The following is a 19126-nucleotide window of genomic DNA, read 5'->3' as shown; positions in this document are numbered from 1 at the left end:
CATTGTAACAGTGTAATACTTCAAACCGAAACAAACTCATTTTTATTAAGGTTTTCATACAGATAGTCGATGTTGAATTTAAGTGGCTAGCATTTCTCTTAAGACAATTCTGGTACCTTATCAAGTGAGCATCAAAAAGTGTGAGATTCATGCTTTACCCTATTAAATAAGACTCTCTGTCTAGGTAGTATTTTTACCAAACTCTACTGAATAGGAAAAACCAGGCTTTGAATAGAGTGATTATTATTCTGTTTTGGCTGAAATTATTTTATAGAATCAATTTACATGTACATGTATATTGTAGGAAAATTAAAGGTCTGTGAATTTTATCTCCACAATTTTTTTGCCTTCTGATCAACAATTACAGGAACTAGAGAAGTTGTTGACTACAAAAAGCTGTTTCAGTATTGTTAGCTTTTTTTCTGTACAGCTGCAACTTCAATGCGGATATATTTAAACATTTCATAAATTAATAATGATGAATTTTCATTGTATTATATACGGTTATTACAGGTAAAAAACACTTGTGTTAAGGCTGATTTCATAAATTGCTCGTCAAGATGAGAAACATTTTTCAATAAGGTCGTTATTATGCTATTTGATTTCTATGATGGTAAATTGGAGTTTTTTATTTTTTATGAGTGGAGCAAACTACAACATAAACTTTAAATAATTCGAAGCAATAAATTGTTTGCTATTCAATAAAATTATGCTTCAAGTTGTTAGATAAGTTACATGAAATACTTGTAGACGAGGAATTAGTATGCCACAGTTGCAGAAACTTCCAAAAATACGTTACTCCAAATTTAAGCAAAGTATTCCATAATATAATATTTTTTATTAATACACAGATTTAGTTGCAATAAAACATTATAAATTGTTCTAATAAGTTAAATTAGAGTATACCTTAGAAAGTACTATTACAGTTGATGGAGGTATGACAGACTGGAGTGATTGGACAGCCTGTGCAGGTACCTGTTCTGACTCTTCAGCTGTGATGAAGCGTAGTAGAAGCTGCACTCAACCTTCACCTTCATTTGGTGGAAGTGAATGCACAGGAAAAGCTACTGATCAGGAAACACTTTTAGGTAAATTGCGTTAATTTTGGAATGTTGAAAAAATTCAAATGGAAAACGTAATTTTCATTCACATGTGTTATATGTGTTTAAAAACATTATTTTATTATGATTCTATCAGTTCAGCTTTCACACTGGGTTAATTTTATGTAAATTGTGAACAGTGCTGTGATGATTGTCAGAGCTTATTTATGCTGAGCTGAGTGATTCAATAAATTAGCTGACTAATTTCAGGCTGCATTCATTCTCTGACTTTTGGTGTCTGCTGGTGTTTTTGCTCATTGATACTGCAGTCTTAGGAACCCAGTTGGTACACATTTTGGTACACATTTTGGTACACACTTTGATACATTGTTGGTAACCAGCTTAAATGTTTGCTAGTATTGCCACTAGTAGACAAATTATGTGCTACAAATTGCTATTGAAATCATACATCAAGTTTTGCTGCTATGTTTAAAAAGATTTGATGCAAAAAAGTGCGCGAATAAATTGCCTATAAAAAATCTATTGGGAAGCATTTTAAACATAAATACATTTACCAGTTATTTTAGTGAAAGCTTTCTATTATCTAGATAATGGTAAATGTCATGCTGCTCATCACAAACAAACTGTAGCTATGAACAGTCCACAAGTCAGCTTCTAAACTCACATATACCTATCATGTTTTCTTAAAGCTGGTCGTTTTGATAGCTTCAGCTTGTGGTAGAAATATATTTGATGATGCGTGTACTTGTAATAAAAACTCAACGGCAGCTCTAGTATACTTTTAAAGGTCAACCAAAAAACAAGTTAATATTATGATTGCGCTGTAGTGAAAGGCAAGAAAAGACCATATTTATAAAAGAGTGAAAAGGAAAAATTTTATTTGTGGTTTATTCACATCACACTTAAATCTACAAAAGTGCATTAATGCAAAATTATTGCAACTGTGTGTGTTCCCACTGTTAAAACATTATACTAGCGTTTCTGTAAAATGAAATTTTAGCAAAATACATGAAAGTGTAAAGTTGAGTTGTTTTTTTGTCTTGTTGAGCAGTACAGCTTGTATAACGATGCAACTCATAATCAGTTGTTTATCTTTTAACAGACTGTCCATCAGGGTCCTACTACTACTACCCTACCAACAACTGCTACTATGTAGTGGAGTCACCACTCCCTTTAGCCAATGTTGATGCAAAATGTAAAGAACTATATGGACCACAGTCTGAGATGCTGGGGTTGACAAGAGATGATTCTCTAGAGGATAGAATGGAACTTTACATTCAAATGGATAAGCTCATCACCAATGGGTGGGTTGACTTTCATCTTTACAGCGTGGACAAAACTCTACAGGGTTTCTCAGCAGTCTAATGATTGAGTAATGATTTTGGTCAATTTTTTGTGACAATTTTACAAAATTATTGTGCAAATTTGTGTTAGTTTAGAAATTTTTCTATAGAGTTGTTTTTTATGTTTATCTTCCAAGATGTTAGAAGGCTGGAAACACCTAATCACACTTGATAGTTTTTTGTTCAATCAAGGAATAATTGGTTTGGATAATTAAAAATCTATTTGATTGTTTATGTTTTTTTATCTTATTTTTATTTTATGTTTTTTTATCGATGCACATCAAAATGTCAGGCTGTTTTTCACTTGCCATATATTTGTAGTTGTTTAAGAATGCATGAACCTGGACTCAAATATGTCCAATATAAATCAAACCATTAACATAGCTTTAATATACTAACAGACTCTCTTTGCCACATATTTTTGGCTGCTACTTGCACTGAGATATTGTAATGTAGAAGCTTCCATTAACTAGTCAATAGACACCCGCTATGGTTAGGTCTACCTTACACGACTATTCTCTCACGGTAAATTTCCAAAGTTATTGATTTTTTCCCAGGATGCACTTTATCTCATATCTTGTTAGTCAAAGTTTTAGTGAAACTTGGTAAAGCCAATGCCATAGTTTGCTACGCGCCTAACTAATATGAGAAATGCAATATCAAAAAAGGTCTAAATTCTGTTAGCCATTTTAACAGCAAACCAAAGGCAAACAAATCGATTTCACTACTCAAAGATGAGCTCTATAGACTGTTACAGAGATAATAAATCTAATATCCCTACTAGTAAGCAAAGGGCAGAGTATAACTAATGTGTTTGAGCTGCAGTTCTTCTTTGAATTCATTATGTTTTATCTAGAAAAAAACAACTTGCTCGGTTCTAGTAAACAACTCAAAGAAACACTAATTATGAGGAGTATTTTATGCGTGTTTTTTTATGTGCCCTGCTCAATTGACTGTTACTAAGCTAGGCATAGAGGCACCTTTGCTACACAAAATTAAACTATGAGGTTAGCGCTACCTATTTGAAATTTACTGCAACTGTCTGTTTAAGTTACTTACCGGCCAGGTAAGGTTTGATGTTACTAGGTGATGCGAACTTCCTCCACCTGCAGAAGTGCAGCTTATACATTTGTTAAATGGACTGCAGGCTGACAGACTTTACCTGTAATGACTACTGTTGTCTTGTTATTGGCTAATGTTTGCTTTTGCCTTCGAGTTGACAATTTTTTGTTTCAGAGATGTAACCGATGACGAATTTTACGTTAGCTCTACAGCCATCTTAAAAGACAATGTTGGTCTCCTTGAAGTAACTGGCTCTGAAGGATCTCTCCCATTTATCTGTATAGTAGATGATGGTAAGTCATTGTAATACCAGTCATCTTATAACATACCGGTACGTGACTTATGGCTGTTCAACCTTATAACCAGTTGGTTAGGAATATAACTGACAATTCAACTTTAAATTTGAATAAGGTAGGTTTACATTGTTGGCTGGATTGAAGCAAGTAGTCATCACAATTGAGAAATTAGGTGCTAAAAATGATCATTGCATTTTTATTAACAAGTCAAGTTATGAAATTTAAACACCTACATCGGACCAAGAAAAATTTTTATATAATTTTTTATAATAAAAGTGTTTCATTGACTTGAACACTTTATAAATATTTTCAAGTTAATTTTTCACAGATATTTTCTACAACTGCCTGAAAAAACTAACTTGAGCGTTTTTAGCACTGAGCTCATCAATAAAGTCTCAGCTGTCCTTAAAATGAGTATAGTTCTTTGCTAATTTCAAACTAGTGCAGATCGTAAGATTCATGTATGTATAACTAAAACCTGAAGACTCAGTCTTCAAAAGTTTCCATTTATAGATTTATTGAATTGATGAAAAACATTTTGAAAACAACTAATTTCAGTGATTCAGAATACATTTAGTATTTTTGTTTAGTATACTTTACAGAACTTTATTTAGCGATTTTTACTACTAGAGAACATAATGCATTAACTAATGGCCTAATAGTCTCATGGTCTAATTTGCTTTGAACACATTGACCGATGTACACACAGTTAATATTTGTCTAATTAAATGTTAGGATCAGTTTTATTACTAGTTCATTACTAAGCAAATCAATGTTTGGAGTGTAGAGTAGCAGCTCTAATGTTGCATACTTGGCATTTGTGTAGTCGATGGAGGCTGGAGTGTCTGGTCATCGTGGGCAGCGTGCAGTGGTACATGCTCTGGCAACAACATATACAAACGAACTCGTACCTGTTCCAACCCAACTCCAGTTAAGAATGTTTTCTCTTGTACAGGCATCAGCACTCAAGAAGCTGCACTTGGTGAGTGTAAATCAATTAGTCTGGCATGATATTCATTGTAGTTGATAAATTGAAATTTATATGCATAAAATTCACAACAATATATGTCAAGGATATCATGTACAGAATTTGTATTAAATTTTAATATGTCTTACTGTCATCATATTATCAAAGTAAATATCTTTTTGCTGAGCCGAAGCACAAAATTATCACACAAAGATTAGCCAAAAGTCACATTCGAGGGATTATCAAAGTGTTTTTATATTCGATTTCTTTTCATAAGTAGTGGATAACATCTTGTAGATTGCGCGAGTCTTGGGGTAGAACTGGACATATTTGGCGGAGTAGAGAGATGCATAGCAGTTGGTACTACAGACTACAGAGTAAACCCAGATACTTTGGTACATACGGTCTGTCAAGATCTATATGGTGCTAGTGCTGAACTTATCTCCCTGCCAGAGAGTGAAACTGGTCTTTGGAATTATCTTCTCACCTTTGTCTCGCCGTAAGTATTGCTGAAGGTGTCATTCACAAATTATACTCTTTAATATGTAGATTCATACTCCATAATTCAGATAAAGATATAGTTGTAAGAATGATAAGTTGAGAACAGTTCTCTTGTTTTTATCTGCTTTTTTCAGCTTACTTAATGGAAGCATATTTGTAGGTCCACAAACTACTGGGTTGGCTTTGACTCTCTATCAAATCTTGGAGTCAAGTTTACTTGGAACTCTGGAGAGGACTTGACTGATGGAGATTCTAGATGGGGAACGTGAGTCACTTGCATATCTCTAGATTTCTAAATAAAAACCTTCTATTTATATCTAGACCTCATTTTTCATAGCATTCTAAAGTTGTCTTGAAATAGTAAAAGAGAAATTTAATGAAATAAAACATAGATAATATATCCATTTTGAGAGCAGAATGCCCTTTGAAGGTTGAATTCAATTGATAGCAGTACATTTGTAGTATATGATGATTGTAGGAAGTCTTCAACTACAGAGTCTCGTGTCCAAGTTTACTCTACTGACTCATATATGTTATATTAACTTGGCTATTTACTTCTACTATTCTATCCAAAGTCTCCATATTTACTTGCTAGTCAGGAATAGTGTTGGTAACCTCAGTTATAATTTTTTTGCTATTTCATAGAAATGACCCAACTGTACCATATGGAAGTCTTGAATGTGATGAATCTGGGAATTGTGTCCTCTCTTCATATGTTGATTACATCCGTGATGGTTCCTGGAATGAACTGCCAACTTATGCAAAGCCTATCTGTACATTCTCACAGGGTAAGCTGACCAGGTTTACCCAAATACAGTATATGTCTATTTTTAGACTTTCTTGTGCAGTGATTTTCTGGTCTCGTCACTATGTTTCAATGTTTGGTTTCATAATTTTGCGCAGTTGACGGAGGGTATGGTGAATGGGAAAGTTGGCAGGACTGTAATGGTGCATGTGATTCTACTGACTCAGTTGTGAAAAGAACAAGAATCTGTGATTCACCATCCGCTAGTCTTGGTGGAACTGATTGTAGCGCTGCTACAGAGTCACAAGAATCTGACCTTGGTATGTCCTTGAAGTTAGCTATTGGTTAATAATCAATATCAAAACCTGAATATCATACTCGGAGTAAAAACAAGATATGGCACTGTGTTGTATAGTTTCATGTAAATTTGTTCTTACAGACTGTCCATCAGGAACACACTTGTCATACAACAGTGGAACTAGCTTCTGTTTTGAATTCATGTCAAATGCTGACTGCGTGAATATGTCAATTAATTGTCAAACTACACGAGGACAATACGCTTCATTGCTGACTATTTCAAACTCTGATATTTTCAAGGATGTAGAGAGTGTGATTCTTGGGTAAGTGAACACCAGCTGACACTTCAGTATTTAATGTCAAAAAACATTTACAAATATCGTTAGAGCCACCGAGATACGATTGTCAACTCTTCCTTGTCCTAATGTACTAAAGATATCATCGCTACTTAATTTTCTAGCACCAGTTCCAAAACACCTAATAAGATCTGTCAGCATGAAGTATTTAAACTTTTTATGCCTATAGTTGTCTAATCATGTGCTTTTTGTCTAAGCGCGTTGAGAACTCAGAGAAACTATTCGCCTTTTTTCATTTGTGTAGATTACTGCACTTTGTTTAAAGTTTACTATTTCAATATTCATGCCTTTTATATCCAAAATACCTAATAATATTAATAAGCAGTATTTGGTGACACTGTCTGTTTAGTTAGCATATAAGTCTCATCAGGATATAGTCTTATTATTATTATTATTATTATTATTATTTCTCTTTTACTTTTTGTATTATAGTAGCAACACTATGTATGTACTTATGGACTTGACACTTAACTCGGGTGATAACAAGTACTACTGGAGTGATTCAACAGTTCTCTACACTGAAGGACGATGGCTGGGGTAAGGACTTTTTTATATAAGAACAGTAATTTTTTAAACAGTAACATTACTAGTTTTCTTTTGCAGTGGACACATATCAGTGTTTCTATCGACTAAAGTTATCCTGAGGATGTAAGTGTTATGTGCAAAAGAAAAAAGCTTGGAATGGTCAAACCTTTTTCCAGTAGCAGTATACAGTTCAGTATAGTATTTTCTGCATAATAATTTTATATTTTCTTTAGTATATAGAATATATGCTATAGTATATATTTTATGTTTCATCTTTATTTTATTTATAGTATATATTTTATCTTTTGTATAATAATTTGCTTTTCTGTAAAGCAATGTTTTCACTGTGTAAATATGTTGACAAAAGAACAATTACTGTGGAACAACAAGTGGAAGTGGTTTCTGCCTCAGAGTTCCAATATATCTTGCAATGGAGACCTATTGATAAAAACTCTTCAATTTCAGGTTTTTGCAGTTTTCCATTTTTAGATAGTCAAGCGATGTGTAAACCTTAGTAGTACGCTTAGCAGTCCGGTGCATTTTGAGAGATTGTTATGAGTATAAATATGTGTATAATTATTCCGTAAAGTGGCAAGGCAGCTGAGTGGTGTAGTGGTCAGCTCGCTGGTCTGTAAAATACAGTATCGAAGTCAAATTCTCATGAGAGGCATTCAATTTCAGCATTGTGACCATGGCTTTTGAAAGACAAACAAACACAGCTCTTATTATAGTAAGGATTGTTAGTATTTTAATATGAAATTCAATGTTTGTAGCCAATTTTTATTTAATAATTTTTCAAGACGAGTTAGTTCGATAGGCTCCACCAAATGCAGTAAGTTAAAACTGTTCAGGCGTGGCTGTGTAGAAAACCTCTACATAAGAATGACGCCATACTTGGTGAAAATTGACATGTTGTCTTTTCAGAGATCGCCCCCTCTCAGAGATTGGAGGAATCGGATGTTTCAACGCTTATAATGGTCTGTGTGGATTCAGGTCAGGGGATGATACATGTACAAGTACAGCGTATATCTGCCAAGTAGCACGGAGTAAGTAGTAGTTTCAAAAATCATATTATAACTATCACTCTGTTTATATAATGTGATTTGTAATTGTACTTTATAAAACTTTATGTAAACAAAAGCTGTCTTGTAGCGACTGCATAACTTGCAGAATTTGTGTTTAACCAAAACCGTATTTATGTTATCTTAACCCCAAGTACTGTCTTTTTACTGTAATTAGCACCAGAGTACTAAACATGTTCCTAATACAAGGCTGACTAAGTGATTCAATAAACTACCATATTGAGAGGTTATAAGACAAGCTATGTAGTAGTGACCATAGGATATCAGAGTCATAACTAGACTACAATTCTGATATCAGACCAACTTATTTATATGTTTTAATTAAGTTGATGGAGCCTGGGCTCTTTGGACTACCTGGTCCTCATGTGGAGGATCAGTAGCATGCTCTGCTGGAGCTCTGTTTAAGAGAACCCGTACCTGCACCAACCCAACACCACTAGGAGTCGGCACCCCTTGTCCTGGAGACTCGTCTCAAGAATCTGCTTTGGGTAAGACTAAGCAAACTCTTTATGATTTAATGGGGATAAAAGGTTTGTGCACATGTTTTAATGTACGAAGTTGTCGAGTTTGAACTTTGACTAGCACTCTAGCCGCTTAAGTCGTTATTTTTAGTTGAAATATTGCAAGGAAATTTACATGGAAGCTAACTGTACAAAATTCTACTATTTGTCAACTTTCCAACATACCCTAACAAATAATCTTTAAATGAGAATAACACTTGAGAAAAAGCATTTGACTTCCTTCAATCAGATTAAATGCTTGAATTCAAATTCTTGAATTCAGATTTAAGCATTTATACTACTTCATTTTATCAATAGGCTAACATTTATTTTGAGAGTTGATATAATTAGAATAGTAATAATCATGAGATTGTTAATAATATTATCAAGCTTTAAAATTAGCAGCATGTAAGTTATTCTAACTTATGTAGCGTAGAAATTTGTCACTTCATTGCCTAGGTAAGGAGATAGCTATGAGGTGAAGCTTTGAAGTTGTTGGTGCAACTTGATTTTAAGTTTTATTGCTTCAAGTTTTCAAACAGTTAATGCGCAAAATCATCAAGTGGAAATAACATGTTGTAGATTGTGCGAGCCTTGGTGTAGAGCTGGACATATTTGGTGGAGTAGACAGATGCATAGCAGTTGGTACTACAGACTACAGAGTGAACCCAGATACTTTGGTACATACAGTCTGTCAAGATCTATATGGTGCTAGTGCTGAACTCATCTCCCTTCCAGAGAGTGAAACTGAACTTTGGAATTATCTTCTCACCTTGGTCTCACTGTAAGAATTGCTGACGGTGTCATTTACAAATTATACTCCTCAATATGTAGATTCATACTCCATAATTCAGATACAGATATGTCTCGCCGTAAGTATTGCTGGAAAGCAAGAGCATTTTGCTTGATATACGTAAATATTTCTTTTTAAAAAGTTAATTATAAATTGAAGTATTTTGCATGAATTTCATATGTAACCATGAATTTAATTTGCCTGCTCATCATCATGTAAGAGAGATATTCATAGGTCTACTAACTACTGGGTTGGCTTTGACTCTCTATCAAATCTTGGAGTGAAATTTACTTGGAACTCTGGAGAGGACTTGACTGATGGAGACTCTAGATGGAGAATGTGAGTCACTTACATTTTTAAATAAAAACCTTTCATCTATAACTAGACCTCATTTCCCATGACATTCTAAAATTGACTCAAAATAACAAAACAGAAACTTGATAGAATAAAACATAGATAATGTATCCATTTAGAAAGTAGAATGCACTTTGAATGTTTGACTTCAATTGATTGTTGCACATTTGTAGTATATGATGATTGTAGGAAGTCTTCAACTACAGAGTCTCGTGTCCAGGTTTACTGAATCTTATCTGTTATATTATCTTGGCTAATTACTTCTATTATTCCATCTAAGGTTTCCATATTTACTTGCTAGTCACAAATAGTGTTAGTAACCCTAGTTATAATTTTTTTGCTATTTCATAGAAATGACCCAACTGTACCATATGGATGTCTTGAATGTGATGGATCTGGGGATTGTGTCCTCTCTTCATATGTTGATTACGTCCGTGATGGTGCCTGGAATGAACTGCCAACTTATGCCAAGCCTATCTGTACATTCTCACAGAGTAAGCTGACCAGGTTTACCCAAATACAGTATATAGTATTTTTAGACTTTCTGGTGCAGTGATTTTCTAGTCTTGTCACTATGTTTCAATGTTTGGTGTTATAACTTTGTGTAGTTGACGGAGGGTATGGTGAATGGGGAAGTTGGCATGTCTGTAATGGTGCATGTGATTCTACTGACTCAGTTGTGAAGAGAACAAGAACCTGTGATTCACCATCCGCTAGTCTTGGTGGAACTGAATGTAGCACCGCTACAGAGTCACAAGAATCTGACCTTGGTATGTCCTTGAAGTTAGCTATTGGTTAATAATCAATATCAAAACCTGAATATCATACTCGGAGTAAAAACAAGATATGGCACTGTGTTGTATAGTTTCATGTAAATTTGTTCTTACAGAATGTCCATCAGGAACACACTTGTCTTACAACAGTGGAACTAGCTTCTGTTTTGAACTCATGTCAGATGCTGACTGCGGAGATATGTTGACTAATTGTCAAACTACACGAGGACAGTACGCTTCATTGCTGACTATTTCAAACTCTGATATCTTCAAGGATGTAGAGAGTGTGATTCTTAGGTAAGTGAACATTTACATATGATTAGCAGAAAAGTGTTTAAATGAGTGAACATTCGCTCAAACCTGAGTATCTACTCTCACATAGGCATCTTTAATCTCATAACACAGACATACTTGTATTTAACTACTTCTTACTACCTGCTTGTATTGACAATACTGCATATGACAACACAACAAAAATATTTATTCATTTCATGAAGAATATCTAGATATACCGTAGTTACGATTTCTTTTTATCTCTTATTTGCAGTAATAACATTGAGTATTTACTGATGGATTTGACACTGAACTCAGGTGATAACAAGTACTATTGGAGTGATTCAACAGTTCTCTACACTGAAGGGCGATGGCTAGGGTAAAGAATTTTTGAACATATTGACGTAAACTGCACACAATGAGCTAATGCTATGAAATAACAACTTGAAGGAGTTGTAATATGGAGAGGGTCAGCAGTACCAGAAAGTTGCATTTGTAGTAAATTTCTTTTGACCATAATAAACTCAGCCTTACTAGGCATAATTTGAACTGTCGAGCTGCATTGTAGGGCAGTTTCACTTCCCTGTTGGCTCGTAAAGATGCCTTTAAAGAGTTCCTTATATAAATTGGCAGCAATTTAGCTACGAATGATTGACACTCATTACATGGCCCACTGAGGTGTATTTACTAAATGAATTTCCATATAGGATACCAAGCTGCATTTGAATGTTTTCCTTTTTTTATTTCCTATGATTACATGTTCGTGGACACAAGCTTTGCAAACATAATTTCCATCTTCATATTGTAATTTTTAAAAGCATAGTTGAAGTGTTTTGTAGCAAATGCTTACAGCACTGCGGCTAACTTTGCAAAAGAAGGTGAATTCATGAAACAATTTTTATTTATCACCTTTTAATGGTTGTAAGTATAGGTTAAATGATGTGGAATAGCGACGAAAATCTTTTGCGTATTTCCAGTTGTAATGGCCGGTGTTGCAAATTTTTGTTGCACATTTCTGAAAAGGTAATTCTGTATATGCATATATGAGGAAGATTATGGAATTACAAACAAAACTATATTTGATTTAGTTGGCCTAACATTTTTAATTTAAAAATAAATCGATTTGAAAGATAAACCAATTTTGAACATTAAATAGTTTTTAGTAGAAATGAGTTATTTGCATGAGAAAGTTACCTTATGTGAAAGACTGTATGCAAATAGCAGGCCTAAACTAACAAGCAAGCAGGTTTGAATCAAGAGCACATAATTTTACTAGTAGGTATAGATCATAGGTAAGATAAGATTGAATGTAAAACTATGAAAGAAACAAGAAATTAATGTAGTCTACCCCATTATAACAGAGTAATAAGTGGTCCATGGCGCTAATAGGTGGTCCATGACGCTAACAAGTGGTCCGTGGTGCTAAAAGGTGGATGGTCCAGTTTAGCCAATTGTCTGGTTTTACTGATATGCCTCTACATCTATATATATAAATCTCAAAGTTTGTTGTCGTCTGTTGTTGTTGGTTCAGATGTCTGCCTGTTCTGTTATAGCTTTTAAAATTTGGATTGAAAAGCTCACCTTTTGCTGGATTTGAACTCATGAAGAATGCAACCGCAATTTTCCATACTCGCATCTAACCACAAAGCTCTGGAGTTCTCATAATTTTATAGCTCTTATCATGTACCGTATAGCCTTTTCTCGATTGCACACGCTAAATGACATATTAATTGATACATTACGCTCACGGGTTACGATGCCCCTATAACAAGAAAATATTTTTCGCTTAAAGATGTAGTGGCGTCAAATTTGAGTTGATTTTAAAAGAAAGTATTTTTTTGTCTATCAGTTGTTTGTTGTGTTAGGCGATCTCATTGCCAAGATATTTGAAAATTAAAAAAAAAAAAAATTTGATCGCGGTAAAAATGCTCAAGCCAAAAAACATGCCCAGACTTGCCCAAAATGATGTAACATGTGAGACAACCTGTCTCTATCTTTCGCATTCACATTGGCTTTTGCAATAGGTCTAATCCTACACGGCTCTATTGGCATATATTTTATCTTTTATTTGCTCATTTTGGCTAGAATAAAATTTTAAATCCAGCTACAGATACATTATTACTAATGTCTCCAACGCCTCAAACAGGGGAAATTAAAAACTTTTCATATTAGCTTCTTCTAAATGCTGTGTAAGCATCTTAGTACCGACTACCAATTCTATCGGTCTACGGTAGGGTTGCACGATAGCTCGATTGTTGATTTCGATAGTCGATAGTTGTTTTTCTCGATATGAATATGTTGCCTATTTTTAGCCTATCGAAACATCCGAAACAAATATATCATTATCGAATAAATGAATAAAATATAACTCGATAGTTATCGCCCTCGGGTAGCTTGAACACATGGTTAACTTGAACGGATTTGTTCAGTCCGTTCCCACGCAATGATAAATTGCTTTAGATAACTCGATCTCACTTTGGTTAACTCGAACAGTTTTTTGCCCAACGGCTACTACGACGGTTAGTATCGCTTTAGGATATCACTTTATTCCAAGGCGTACCGTACCATAGACCGTACCAATACCATAGACTCTACGGTAATTATGCCAAGCAAACTATGTAGAATAAGGTCTTTGTATCGGCACAGTTCCGTCGCTACACACACTAATAATATGCAGCCCCCCAAAAGCCCCACCCACATGAAGCCTGTTGCCTATCCTTGGAGGGAGCTGTATATTATTACCCACACCAAAAACTATTTTCTTACTAAGTAAAATAAGCAAGCTGCGTCTTTAAAAAGAAGTCATGTACATTGCATAGTCGACTGTCAACGTTATCAAGTCATTATTGGTCTCAATTTGTAGAAAAAAATTACTGGTCACATTTGATTAGTTGATTCAAGTACTAAACAGATAGTCGAGCTATGCAAAAGTGCCTGTCCATGCAGCTCTGATTACACTTCATAAATCCATCTAACAGACAAGATTTCAGCACTGTGACAGGTTTTCAACGGGTCTAGGATGTATGCAATGTTCTGCAAATCATGTTTTGCATTAGCTTCAACAATATTATTTTATTATATAATTGTCACAAGCAAAAAAAATTTCATCTCATCATAACGCTTTTATTAAAAATATCCATCCAAGTCGTGGCCACTCATATAGTTTCAGCTCATACAATAGGACAAGTTCATCTACTGCAGCAAACTCAAAAAAAACATCATGGTTTATGCAGCACACATTCAAGATTTTCTTTCCCATTTATGGCTGTTTTCACACTGACAAAGCTGCTCCGGCTGGTGGGACCACATAAACATCCTGTAGTCAATAAAACAAATGCAATAAATATATGTCATTCATAAATATGTCATTCTAACGTGTATCTACTGAAAGCTTTCAAATTGGTAGTTAGATAGAGTGTGAGTGTAATTTTAAAAATGAATAAATGTTTAACAAAAGCATAAGTACGCCTAGCCAACAATTCGAAGCTTTGGTTCTGGAAGTTAAAGATGTGCATTGATCAATCGATTTTCTTCCCTTTCTACAAGTGAGAAGTGAACATCTACATGTAAAGTCAAATCATAAGTCTAATTTACTAGCTAAAACTGCCAAAGAAAATTTGAAGCAAATATAGCTAGGTGAAACGATAAAAAATTATAAAACGATGATTGGTGATAGCAAAAAGTTATAATTTTATTAATTAGTAAATGTATTCGTGAGTACTAAAATTGTTGCCTCTAGTATATTCATCAATCTAAGCCATTGTATTGCTAATTGTTATGGATTAAAAAGAAGCCTTCAAGAACTCACTGTGCACCGGTATCTCACACACGCGCACAGGACAATACATTATAACCTCAAACAGGGAAATTTAATCTGAATGTAAACACAACAGTATATCTATAGGAGACTCATAGTAAAAGATAAACTTACCTCCATTCTCTTATCTTCCTCTGTAGCACTTTAACCACCTGATGCTCAGAAAACTCGCACTCACCTTCGCAGTAACTTTACAGTAATTTTTACAATTCTGTTGTTCGTCAATAAAATGTGTCAATCGAGTAATTCATTAAAGTACCAATGCCAATTAATTTAGTAAATATCGATGTCCGTGCAATTTAATGATAGAGTTAAATCCCTAAATTTAAGATCACAAACAACGCGTTTTACGAGTAATAGCATTTATTACGACCTATATAAAAATTTTGAGCTGATGATTGGCTAATGAAGCGATCTTATATTTATCGCTCGTTGACTCTTTTCAAATGTATCACTAGTTACATCATAAATAAAGCACCCGCTGGAATCTGAGCTTTTTAAAAGATGACTTCATTCAAACGCATATCTCGGGACAGAGTTGGTCTACAAAGACAAAAATGACATCAAATTGGAGCTGATGTTTTAGCCTTTTATTGGTCTTAATTTCTTTAAATTGACATTTTTGACGCAACCGCATCTTCAACTCTGAAACGCAATGCTTTTTCAAATAGAACGAGTTTGTTTTCCTATTATACGAAACCAACAAAATTTTTTTTCGAAATTACAATTAAGCGACTGTTTTACTAATTACGATGAAAAAACAAAATGTCGATATGATATTCGTTGAAATATCTTCTACAACGCCGGAAATAGACATACATGTACGTTGCTCACTATCTCAGTATTATCGGTTGTGGTAAAAGTGACATCGCAAACGGATAAGTGATAAAGTTTTAGTTAAAAGTTAGAAGTTTACTAAAACACATACTAAAAGTTCCTTCAAGTATTCGTTTAGTAAGCTAAGGTAAGAAATTTTCAGGGTACGCGCTGGGTGTAATACATTTTTCTCCTAATTAATTTCAACAAAACACTTCTTTCATGATATGAAATTTAAAAGTTACAGATGTTTGAAAAAGTTTGAAAACCTTAAAAGTTGTTTTATTGTTTTTTTAATTCATTTGAACTGTCCAAAAAATACTTTTCTCATGATATGAAGTTTCAAAGTTAGAATGGTAAATATTGTATATGGTAAATAAAAATAAGTTTTCTGTTCAAAAACGTTTTATTACTCGAGCAATGCCGGGCATTCACCTAGTAGGTCTATATATACTGTAACAATCACATTAAACAGACTTATATGCATTGGGCTATATATTGTACACTATACTATACTGTATATAATTAAAGATATTGAGCCTGTGAGAAAAAAGTAGCAACGAAGGTTAGACAACTTCATTACACAACTCATTGCACAACTGATTTAAAGTATTTCTTAAATTCAGTAATTTCCTCAACTGTTGCTAGACATTGTTATAAACTGATTATCAATTGTTGGAATGTCACTGCACTTTGATAGCAGCTACTATGCTTAAATTTGTCTGTCTTATTCGATATGCAGACTATTGGGGTTCGTTTTAAGGAGAATATAATGTATTGTGTTTTCTATAATTTTAGTGCTGTAAATAGCATACATTGCAATTTAGATGGCCCCAGTAGACTACAATAAAAATTATTTTTTAATTTTGCTTATATTTTTTGCATGTTTTTTTATAAGTTAAAACCAACTTGTAAATCATGGCCGCTCAAAAATAGCTTTTATACTATCCTTATAAGTTTAAAGCTGTAACTTAAATCACATCTGAGCAATTGACACAGCACAAAGTCGATCTACTGTCTTGCTGATGTGTGCGTATTTATATCTCTGACATTACTTTTTACTGTATAGATTTGTTCTAACTAAGCATATATAAGTAGTATGTAGAGAGCAGATCTACACAAAAAAGTGACGGATCCAGCGGGGGGATAGAAAAAGGGGGTTGCGAATTAAATTGGCTAGGGGTGTAGATTGAATTGCGTGGAGTTGAATGAGATGTTGGGGTTTGGGGGGAAATTGTGGTGTAGAGTAGGGGGTTGAATTCGAGGGGGTATGGATCCGCTCCCGGCGTAATCGGCGGATTATCTGTGGATGAGTCATCCGATTAGTGGGGGATGAGTCATCCGATTAAACGTGGATTATCGCGGGATTAGTCGGGGGAATCGTTGCGGATTAGTCGGCCGAATCGTCGCGGATTATCGGTGGATTAGTGGGGGGTTAATATCTGGGACATCGAGGGCTGGTTGGTTTTCCGGAGTGGATCTCGCGGATTATCGAGGAGAGCGAGAGATTACCGGATGAGTGAGGGGGTTAATATCTGGGACACCGAGGGGTTGATTTTCCGGAGAATGTTATATATTTGGTTGAATGAGAGATGAGTTTTTATTATAAAATACAAACTATAAATGTTACAAAAAAATTCAAATGTGAAATTCACTTTCGCGAAATTCAATTTCGCGAAATTCAATTTCGCGAAATTCAATTTCGCGAAATTCAATTTCGCGAAAGTTGACTATATAACATATAATGTGTAATTTCGCGAAAGTTGACTATATAATATATATAATGTGTAATTTCGCGAAATTGAATTTCGCGGTTGGAGCTCGATATTCTCGATAGGGTTTACAGACGGATTAGATAATTCGGTTAAAGTAAGAACCTCTTATTATTCACTTCGATTGTAAACTTCATAAATTTCTGAAAATTATCCACCACTGTTATGGATCCACCACTTTTTAAAAAGAAAATATATAAATTCACGATACGTTACTAGTCAGTGCTGAATGTTATTGGAGCTTCCGAGGACTCAACTTCACGTACTATGAAATTCGACAATATTTCTGAAAGAATATCCCAATTGAATATAAAACAAAGACGATGTAGAAGACCAACCAAGTCTAGATCAAATAAACCTATGTTATTACGAAGTTCACTCAGGAAAAGTTCGGTAGTAAAGCGGTTATTTGAAACCGAGGATAGTTATACGGAAGGTGTGAAGAAAACATCGTCACCCACTTCAACAGTTTTTAAAACCGAGAACGTGCAAGAACCATGGAAATGGGTTGATCTAAAAGAGTTGGATATTCCAGCCTCTTTAGAAGTAATACAAGCAAATAAGACTGACGAAAATAACAATAATGAGATTGCTTTGCAATTCGTTATCGAGTGCAAGGGGGAGCGTGTGACATTATGTTCAATCATCAATCCTCAAATGTATAACATTTCCTCATCGTTTCAATGGAGCGTACCAGCTCTCATGATCTTGGATCGAAATGAGATTTATAAGGAGTCTAGGTCTTCTTCAGAATTGAAACTATTTAAGATTGATGGAGCCTGCAATCTGAAGGAATTTAGAGAGAAAATAAGCAAGGATTACAATCTCTGTATATCAAGACATTGATTACTTGAGGAAACTGTTCGGTGATATAATTTTGGTGAAGGAATTGTTAATATGATTGAATTTTATAGTGATTATATGTTGTTATATCGTACAGGATTGAATTTACTATTAACGGATGATTTACCGAATATAAGTTTTGTATAACTTACAATATTTTGCAATTTCGCATGAGATGAATCTAAGAAAGATTCGGTTGATTGTACAATTCTCAATGTTTTAAAATGTTGATTGGAATAAATTTACAAAAGATTCAGTTACTCTCACTACGAAGTCTATATACAACACAATTTTTTTTTGATTTTCGAAGTTGAGAGATCATCATGAGTAATCAGTATATTGAGAATTATTCCATAAAGTGGTAAAGCACCCATGGATCTTTTAATTAGATTAAACTAGTAGACTCGCTAGTTCCATGCACTGTGAGAGATCATCATGAGTAATCAGTATATTGAGAATTATTCCATGAAGTGGTAAAGCACTCATGGATCATTTAATTGGATTAAACTAGTAGACTTGCTAGTTCCATGCACCGTGAGAGATCATCATGAGTAATCAGTATATTGAGAACTATTCCATGAAGTGGTAAAGCACCCATGGATCTTTTAATTAGATTAAACTAGTAGACTCGCTAGTTCCATGCACCGTGAGAGATCATCATGAGTAATCAGTATATTGAGAATTATTCCATGAAGTGGTAAAGCACCCATGGATCCTTTAATTGGATTAAACTAGTAGACTTGCTAGTTCCATGCACCGTGAGAGATCATCATGAGTAATCAGTATATTGAGAATTATTCCATGAAGTGGTAAAGCACCCAAGGATCCTTTAATTAGATTAAACTAGTAGACTTGCTAGTTCCATGCACCGTGAGAGATCATCATGAGTAATCAGTATATTGAGAATTATTCCATGAAGTGGTAAAGCACCCATAGATCCTTTAATTAGA

General features: G+C 34.3%; 1 protein-coding gene across 1 annotated transcript; it reads left to right on the top strand.

Moving 5' to 3' along the window:
* Nucleotides 1-937: 937 nt before the first annotated feature.
* On the top strand, nt 938-11311 carry LOC137405145 (SCO-spondin-like). Its single transcript, XM_068091370.1, has 16 exons — nt 938-1088; nt 2164-2365; nt 3641-3759; nt 4589-4744; nt 5027-5194; nt 6134-6295; nt 6415-6595; nt 7061-7165; nt 8078-8199; nt 8562-8765; nt 9318-9519; nt 9763-9867; nt 10234-10376; nt 10491-10652; nt 10772-10952; nt 11203-11311. The coding sequence occupies exons 1-16, from the start codon at nt 938-940 to the stop codon at nt 11309-11311; spliced, it is 2472 nt and encodes an 823-aa protein (XP_067947471.1).
* Nucleotides 11312-19126: the final 7815 nt, after the last annotated feature.

The sequence above is a fragment of the Watersipora subatra genome, chromosome 9, assembly GCF_963576615.1.
Source record: "Watersipora subatra chromosome 9, tzWatSuba1.1, whole genome shotgun sequence".
Lineage (NCBI taxonomy): Eukaryota > Metazoa > Bryozoa > Gymnolaemata > Cheilostomatida > Watersiporidae > Watersipora > Watersipora subatra.
This window is presented reverse-complemented; position numbering and strand designations above follow the sequence as displayed.